The sequence below is a fragment of the Gigantopelta aegis genome, chromosome 13, assembly GCF_016097555.1.
Source record: "Gigantopelta aegis isolate Gae_Host chromosome 13, Gae_host_genome, whole genome shotgun sequence".
NCBI lineage: Eukaryota > Metazoa > Mollusca > Gastropoda > Neomphalida > Peltospiridae > Gigantopelta > Gigantopelta aegis.
Genome location: NC_054711.1, coordinates 20,231,037 through 20,240,883, shown reverse-complemented (window position 1 = coordinate 20,240,883; position 9,847 = coordinate 20,231,037). Strand labels below are relative to the sequence as shown.

Sequence of the window (9,847 nt, the reverse complement as noted above, 5' to 3'; positions counted from 1 at the left end):
CAAGAACACGCATCGACATGGAATATCAACAGTTAACAACGAACACCGGCTACGTTATCAAAACAGCTAAAAGGTGCGAAGGAGAAACATCATTTCACAAAACTCTACATTGTTAATGATGCAAGACACGTTAAATACGCTAGGAATAGTTTTCTTCTAATATACTAGTATAAAATACTATACATATTTTACCTTCTGGTGATTTCAGTATTTTGATCTAACAATTTTAATAAATAATGGTATTCATCTCCAATATCAGTATTGCAAAGAGTACAAAATATTTGTCTTTAGTTATGTTAAATTGTCTTCCTGCTTTGAGAGGTAATCATAAAATTGGCATATAGCTGAGATGTGTTCGCGTGTGTGTGTGTGTGTGTTTGTGCGTGCGTACGAGTGTTTGTGCGTGAGCGTGTATATATCCATGTGTGTGCATGTGGGTGCGCGTATGTGTATGTGTGTGTGCGTGTGGGTGCGTGTGTGTCTGTGTGTGTCAGTGTATGTGTGTGGGTGCGTGGCAAGGCATATTTTCTATGTGCCATCCAATAGACAGGATAGCACATACCACGCAAATGTAGAAAATCCATTTTGTGCGTTATAGTTCGTCCCCGTTTCCGTGTTATCGAAAATACGTTTTATGAATTTCAGCTACCCGCATCAGATGTCAGTACTAATACTGTATTGTGAAACAAGATACATGCTTTATGTTCCCGACTGAATGCACGTGGTAAGCAGCACACGTCACCTATATTAGAATTAAATTCAAAGAAACCACATTATCCATCTCAATTAGTCATTTTCCCCATACGACATAAAATTCCCAGATATTTAAAAACTTGAAAATAATTTTCAAATATCTCGAATGTCAAATTAGCGAGCGAATATTAATTTTCCCACAGACATGACAGTACTTACCATGACTTAATATCAGAAAACAATAATATTAGAATACAAGTATCAAACTATTAAGTACAGAGCTAGACTGATACGCGATCGATATAGGATCGATTCCCGTCGGTGGATCCATTGGGCTATTTGTCATTACAGCCAATGCTTCACAACTGGTGTAACAAAGGCCGTTGTATGTACTGTCATGTGTGTGGGATGGTGCATAAAAAGATCCCTTGCTGCTAATCGAAAAGAGTAGCCTATTAAGTGGTGACAGCGGGTTTCCTCTCTCAATGTCGGTGTTGTCCTTTGGTCTCACTACACAGTTGACTTCCGGGTGAGAGTTCATTCACCACGGTTCACTATAGTTCCTAATTGTGACACGTTATGGTTCAAATATTCACTTCCAGGAAATGGTGAAGAATTAAACAATATGTATGTTTAATGGTAAACCTTCTGGTTGTATTTTGTCCATGTTATTTTGTAATATTTTACATTGACCTTTTAGGACATGGGTGTATAGCACAATAGACAGCCGGGGTGACTCGATCAGTGAATCACCTGTTCAGATCGTTGCTACAGCCAGATCCGGTCATATAGCAAACAACTGACACGGAAATGTTCTCAATTTTGGAGTGAAACTAAATGCTTATATAATGTATGTTCGCAATGGTGTATGTTGTTAGTGCCAATTGGCAATCTCCATTTGAATTTGGGCAATTTAACATGGGTTTCATTGTCAGATGACATCTATGTAGTGAGACCTTATTCATATGTTCGACGCCATATAACCGTAAATAAAATGTGTTCAGTGTGTCGTTAAATAAAACATTTCCTTCCTTCCTTTCTTCAAACTATTACTTATCATTCCCTGGTTAGGGCCCAATGCGCGGTCGATGGCTCCATTGGTCTATTACTCGCTCCAGCCAGTGTTCCACAACTGGTGTAATAAAGGCCATGGCATGTACTATCTTGTCTGTGGGAAGAGGCATAAAAAGGATCCCTTGTAGGTAATCGGAAAGAGTAATCCAATAGGTTAATGCATTGTTTCCGTTTCAAAAGACATCTTGGTACTAAAGGAAAAGAGTATCGGGTTTCATCCAAGATTGCATTTCAGTCTGTAACAATAGACGTAGGTTTTATAATAAGCGTTTGTTTGATAATGAACGCGAGTGGTTATGATCCAAGACGCATCATTACAGCAACTAGTGATGCACTATGCCAAAGGTTATGGCTTCGAATCCATACCTAGACATTGCCACGTACTCTCAACAAAAGAAACTTTAACTATGATGGAATAATGCAATATATTCACTTAATTCTGCAACAAAAGACGTCAGTTTTGAAATAACGTTTGTTTGATAATGAACGCGTGTGGTTATGATCCAAGACGCATCATTACAGTAAATATCGATGCACTATGCCAAAGCCTACGGGTTCGAATCCAGACTTAGACATTACCACGTATTCTTTAAGTAATCTTTAAAATTCAGTTCTAGTTGGATGCAGTCATTTGGTACGGGACTGTCTTATGTCGGATGAAATTTAGTTTTGTTTAACGACACCACTAGAACACACTGTCTTATTAATCATCGGCTATTGGATTTCAAACATTTGGTAATTATGTCATATGGTCTTAGAGAGGAAACCCGCTACATGTTTCCGTTAGTAGCAAGGGATTTTTTATATGCACCATCCCACAGACAAGACGACACACACCACAGCCTTTAATATACCAGTCGTGATGCACTGGATGAACGAAAGATAGTCCAATGGGCTATCGACGGCTTATATCGGATGCAGACACCTGGCAGTGTCCATTGATTAAACAATCTCTAGAGTTTGTCAATCAGTCGTGGTGCACTGGATGAACGAGAAATAGTCCAATGGGCTATCGACGGCTTATATCGGATGAAGACACCTGGAAGCGTCCATTGATTAAGCAATCTCTAGAGTTTGTCAACTAGTCGTTTGTCTTTTCATGTAGTAGACGATTCGGTAATGTTCGGTAGTTTTATTAATGCAAGCTTTGTATCGGGACAAATATTAACTTGTCAACAGATTAATGAATAAACGTTGTGTCTCATATGTACACATTACAAAACGCGATCTACCACTATCTGATTATTATACATTCAAATAAATTGTGTTCTTGTCTGTGGCGTTTATGTCGATTGATACGTTGCAGGTAGGAGTTTTAGCCACATATGTTACTATTGTCGTCTATAGGATTTGATTTGGTAGTATACACCCTATAGCACATATTCAGTGCATAATAAAAAATATTATGATTATTGTGATTTGATTTAATTAAACTATACTGGTTGATTAATTAGCCGTCACTGGACCACGCAAGTTCACAATGACGTTGACCTTGACACTAATCACTGTACATGGCTCTGAATGGAGTTTGAATCAAAGTTAGCACTGAGCTAAAGTTGGTTTTGGCCTATAATTCATACTGTAAATATTTCAATAATTTCTTTTTACATGGTATTTGACTTGCCATATACAACTGCTCTTAAATATGGTGTTATATATAGGCAACCTGAATTAAGATTTTAATAGCAATTTATTTTTATATTAAAAATAACATGTGTCAATAGTGGGTTAATGTCTTTAGTTACCATTAACATAATTAATTTTTCATGTATGAAATTCTGAAAACTCAAATTTGTAAAGAACTTTATATTTATTGTCATTTTGACATATGCATAGGGTGCTAAGTTATATTTTAGACAAATTTGTAGTTTTATGCAAAATTTAAAATACATTTAAAGAAAAACTCCACCAAAGACATAATTAAATTTGTTGTCACTATTGTGCCTTCTGTTCTTAGGGGGGTCTTATACCCTCCTCCGCCGAGGCAAAAATATTGTTTTAAAGTTCAGTATATTATGTTATACAAGTGTCCAGGGAAATTATATTTGCTTGTATAAGTTTAAATTATTCGTTATATGTTTTTATATTCGCGTGTGTTTATATGCATGTTTTATTATTGACGTTTTTAATGATTAATACACTTCCACCAACTTTGATATGAATCAACAATCTTTAAATGAGGTTGTATCATTCGACATACTGGTTTTGCTTTCACAAAATGTACTAAAAAGGTAATAAATACTGAAAATGCACCCAGATGCAATGCCTTCACATGTTATTATTGTGAGAGTTTCACTCCCTTAATGGCCGACCGATCACGTGATTCTAAACATGGCCGCGCACAGTACTTTGACGTCACTGGCCAATAAACCCGTCTATAGGTAGTATTAAACCAAATAACCTCCGGTTGGGTCAAAGTTCGAGGTGCACTGAACTTTTGATAGAGAAGTGAACACCACAAGTCCTGTGGTTGGTTATAAATGTGAGTGTGTTGGTTGTAAAAAAAATAGTTTCATCTGGGCTAAACAGGTATGCAATTTTATTTCATCTAGTACCACTGTGCCAAGTAGCCTTGTACTTGGAACATGCATGGGGTATCTGTAAAAAAAATTTTTACTCAAATTGTGTGCGGAACTAGGGTAGTCATAGACGCTACCCGTTATCTCAGAAATGAGCAGCTTGACACCCACTTTTTTGTGATTCACTTTAAGGGTGAAGGGTAGTAGTATTTATATCCGTGGCGTTTATGTCGATTGATACGTTGCAGGTAGGAGTTTTAGCCACATATGTTACTATTGTCGTCTATGGGATTTGATTTGGTAGTATACACCCTAAAGAGGGAGATAGAGCTTAAAAACACTAGCATTGGGGGTTGAGGTGGGGACAGGATATTCATATTTTCAAAACAGACTTAACTACAACATTTAATACAAATAAATTCATTAGCCGTCGGGCATTGCACTACTAGTTATTTACTAGCCCAATATTGAATATCACTAACCATGGGAGTGGGGATACCATAATATAGAAACCCTGATGCATATAAAATCTCTTCTTACAGGTCATATCGTCCACTATTTTTTTCGTCCCTGGTCATTTCGTCTACGGTACCTTTTCATCCATTGTAATTTCGTCCACTGTTTTTTGTTAGTTTTTTTGTTGTTGTTTTTTGTATATTGCCATTTAAGTTTAAAAATGTAGCGGGTTTTCCCTGAAACTGTGTCAGAATGACCATTAAGTTTGACGTCCAATAGCCGATGATTGAACAGTCAATGTGCTATAGTGGCGTCGTTAAATACAAACAAACTTTACGTTCAGTTATAACTGCTGCATCTTGACATCTGGTAAAATTAAAATATCTATGTGTAGCCTTAAAAATAGGTTGGCGCCTGCGAGCGTTCATTTACACTTGAGACAATGACGCTAAACGCGCGGTCATGTCTGTCGGCAGATGCCAGCTGACGCCGCCAAGCGGCGTAGCGTATGCTAGTGTATTACGGCGGGTGATGGCGTCTGTTAGTCAAAAGTATAAACCCAGTTTTAGGCTGAATTTATACTTTTGACGCCGTCACCCTCCGTAATACGCTAACATACGTCCGCAGCCAAAAACGAATGCGAGAAAATATAGTTTTCTTGTTATGTGATTAATGGCTGGGTAGCTGCTTTGTATGCTGAATTGTTACACTGGGTTTGACAGGGAAGAGGATGCAGTCAGTGCACTTGGTTTACACTGAATACTGCGTACTGTCCCCCACAGCACTTTGAAGTCATGCAACATATGTATAAAATACACAGAAATGGGTGTGATTCGGTCCCTTAGCCCACGTTTACATTGATATAACGTAAAAATGAGGTGTACAACAGTTCATTGGCCCCAGGCAGGTAAGGTTTCTTGTGAAATGCCAATGGCCTGGTGAAATTAATAAAAGTGCTACAGCCACTGGGGCTATATGAGAAAACATAGTGTAATTAATTGTGGTCTGAGGGCAGTTCACCTGTGTTGAACTTTCAAGGTGTGCGCTTGCAAACGCCGTCAATCCAGCCAATCAGAAGTAGCCACACCATTCCACATATAATAGGGACGAGGTTGAAAATTAGCAGTTGCTCGGTCGCCACGGGCGACCTTTATTGACTAAGGGCGACTAAGAATTTGACAAAGATAGTCCGTTGGGCGACCATCGATTTTAAGGTCTGACCAGTATGGTACTGGTTAAAAAAAAAAGCCACTGAAACTGTGACAAAACACACCGCGTCTGTGCTGGCACGAACTACAGCAACACAAGGCATAAAACATGCTCTATATTTTGACAGCACCAGTCTGTGGTTTTGGGTCGGGTCTTTTCAAAATTAAAACTCAAAATGTATTGCCGACACTGCATGTATTTTTAAAATCTGCAAGTCGTGGGTTGAATGCAATGTACTGGATACGCCATAATTATCTAGTAGACCTACGTTTTGACAATTGCTATTCAGTGTTATGGTAAAAATGAACAATATTTAATTAGCTTATTTCAGAATCTATTTTGTAGTTTTAACTCACACTAACGTGCATATAAAAATAACAATGAAATAACAACCGAATTACATGAGCAGGGCCGTCGAATGTGCGTTTGGTAAAATAGTGGATTATTCAATGGATCTCTATCTAGTGCGTCGTCTTACACCACCACACAGTATATTTCATCCCTCTTGTATTGTCGCAAAGAGGACTGCCACTCCCAGACTAATTTACTAATGTACGCGCTGTTCTACCTTTAGTCTCCCCTCCCCCCTGCATTATATTTTATTTTAGGTATTGTCTCTGTCCAGTTGCATACCTTGGCTGTTCTAGCATTTTGTCTTCACCCCTGTATTAAAAATGATATTTAATCTGTATAATGTAATGGTAATTTCTAAAGAAACATATTTCTCGTTAAAAGAAACGGACTATGTAGGATGAGCACATGGTTATTATTCAACAAAGAACATTCTAATTTTGATGTTTGCTGTACAATTAAATTTCAATGTGATAATTGGAGGGCTAGTTGAATTTGAGCAGGGCCAGTAAAAATTTTCTTCAACTGGCCTTGCTGGCGACCATGCTTTTCATGTTAATTTTCAACACTGTAGGGAGTGAACTAGATTGATTCGACAGACATGGAAAACATGCAAAACATAAACGAGAGGTTAGTCAATGACGTTCAAACGTTTAAGTGTTTGTACGTCCCAACTAGGTCCGATTTTAATGAGTGTATGAATGAATGAATGAATGATTGTTTAACGACACCCCAGCACGAAAAAATCATCGGCTATTGGGTGTCAAACTATGGTAACGGTCCAATTTTAAAGACCAAATGAAGAAGGAAAATGCCTGGCGAGACGTTGGGTCGAGATTCTGGGAGATATTCTATGATTTAAAATGAATGGACTGTACTAACCTCCTTGGTATACTCATTCTCTGATTGGGTTTTCCTCCGTCCCAACCATTGCTGCACGACTGGACAAAGGCCGTGGTATGTTTTATTCTGTATGTGGGATGAAAAATAGGTCGGCGCTTGCGAGTGTTGATTTACACTTGGGACAATGACGCTAAACGCGTGGTCATGTCTGCCAGCACTCGCAAGCTGACGCCGCCAACTGGCGTAGCGTATGTTAGCGTATTACGGCGGGTGACGGCGTCAAAAGTATAAATCTAGCCTTAAGCAGTTACCCCGTACACGTGCGTGGGATGTCATTCTCGATTTTGACCATTTCAAGGAACGTCGATTAATCACTGTGGAACATTATTTCTGTCAATCTTTTTCATTCTGTTGATCAAAGAGTTGTTATTGTTTTGTTTTTAGTCATTTATATTATTTTAATTTGCGATTTACTGATAAAAAGATCTTTGGTGGTCATAAAAACTACTGTAATACTGAACTACCGGTTGAAATGTTTGCCCAAATAATTCACTACTATCATATAACCATTCCCCACAGCTAATGTGCCTTACAATTTTGTCAATAATTGTAAATGCTTATTAGAGTACCCTTACGTTTTTAAGAGTATATAATAAAACAGATTAATGAACAATCATTACCGTGTCTCATATGTGCATACATATATACGTTCATGAAAACAAACACATTTATCATAATGCAATAAGTAGACATGCCCATAAATGTCCATAAGTCACACTGTGATTAATGACGTAGCCTTATAGTGTATCCGTGTCAAATTGTCAGGACGCCGAACACGTCGCCTCTTCTAGATGGTTTGGAGAATGTACTCTTTTCTTCTATCCGTTCAGCCAGGTTGAATTTCATGATTCCATCTTTACTAAAACACAGCAGTTTTCCATGTCGGTGAACGATACCAAATCTATGACCAAATGATTTCCACTTAGCTGTTAGTTTATTCTCAACCTGAATTTTTCCATTTCTGTCAGTCACGTGAATGTGCATCACGTTGCCATCATTGTCTATCAGGTATACATCTGGTGGGTGAACAGATCCTCTTAGTGTACTGGATGTACAAGGCAACTTTATATCCAACTTGGTGACAGCGCGGGTTGTAGTGTTAAAACATTGGATGCAATCTGACGGGACGTAGTTTATTTGTCCTCCCATAACGAGAATGTTCTCACCAACTGTAACAGGAAAGGCAAGCAATCTGTTCAATCCCAAATCACCAACCACCTGCCATTGCTCCTCACTATCGCTCTTCTCTTCTATTGTACCAGTATCATCACCGCTTATTACATGCACTGTAGAGCTAGCTGTGGCTGTACAGTGATAACAATGTTCATGGTTGAGGTCTGTGCCTACGTTCCACACTTTTCTAATGGTGTCATACCCAAGTGTACATTTACCTTGTTTAAAACCACCAGTGATGTAGATCTTGTCATCCAAACTCGCAGCTGAATAACCCGATCCAGGATCTACTGGGGCTGGCGGGACGTCTTCCCACTTGTCTTCTGGCGTGAACCAAGACAGCAGTAACTTGTCGGTGTGGTGTAGTATAAAGACAGAACGGTTGGCAACAAACCTCGTTGTACTTGTAAGTTGTGGCAGGGCTGAACATAAAACGTGTTGTATGATTTCTCTCACAGCGCTATTCTCAAGAGCAATATTTGAAATCGCTACCTCATTAACAAGAAAGTGTCGGTCAACAATATCTAGTCGCACATTTTTTAAAATACTCTGGACGTCCTCCTGTTCCGGGTTATTGTGTTCAATCCACTGCATGGCGACTTTCAGAATGTCATCTTCTTGACAGGTTAAGTCATCTTCGGAAATTATTTCCAAAAGTTCTGCCTTTGACAGATGAATAACATTTTCTGTTTTAACAAAATCAGCCAAGTTATCAGTCAAACAGGAAAGTGCCCGTTTGGACAAATCAAGGAGATTGTAGACTTTCAAGGTTCTCCACCAATTTAAACAATTCTCGGGAGTCAGGTCGAGACTTTGGTCCAGGTAGATCTTACAGACATTTTTTATATAATCAAGCTGCATCATCTCGGCAGCGTCTAAAATATTCATATAGTTGTCCTCGTTTGAAGAAATACATCTTGAGAATATCCTGATATTCTGACAGAGACACAGAGTGAAGTTTCACGACGCTCGTCTGACTCTCTGTCATGCCTGATGCAAACATCGCCCGGAAGTAAGGTGACAACGCTGCCAGAACGAGCCGACTTCCGGTTGTTGTGTCGTCATTACAAATCACCTGTATATCACTGAACGAACCGTTGGTCATCTCTTGGTGAATGTTCTGCAGAAGTTGGGTTTGAACATCCTCCATTGTAAACAGCTACAGAAATGAACTGAAATTAAATTTTAAAACTTGATTTTCATTACCGAAAAAATGTATTCCAATTTTGTAAAATTGAAAAGTAAAAAACAATAAGTTGGTATTTATCACACACCTGTGTTATGAAGTTTGTTTTGTTTAACGACACCACTAGAGAACATTGATTAAGTAATCATGGGCTATCGAATGATAAACATTTGCTTTTTCTGACTGGTAGTCACCAGAGGAAACCCGCTAGACTTTTCCTAATACATCAAAGGATCTTTTATATACAATTATCCACAGATAAAAACACACACCACGGCCTATG

The 9,847-nt window shown here is 38.5% G+C and overlaps 1 protein-coding gene across 1 annotated transcript; it reads right to left on the bottom strand.

Moving 5' to 3' along the window:
* Window positions 1-7,958: 7,958 nt before the first annotated feature.
* LOC121387201 lies at window positions 7,959-8,972 on the bottom strand. The gene has a single exon (XM_041518226.1). The coding sequence runs from the start codon at window positions 8,970-8,972 to the stop codon at window positions 7,959-7,961; it is 1,014 nt and encodes a 337-aa protein (XP_041374160.1).
* Window positions 8,973-9,847: the final 875 nt, after the last annotated feature.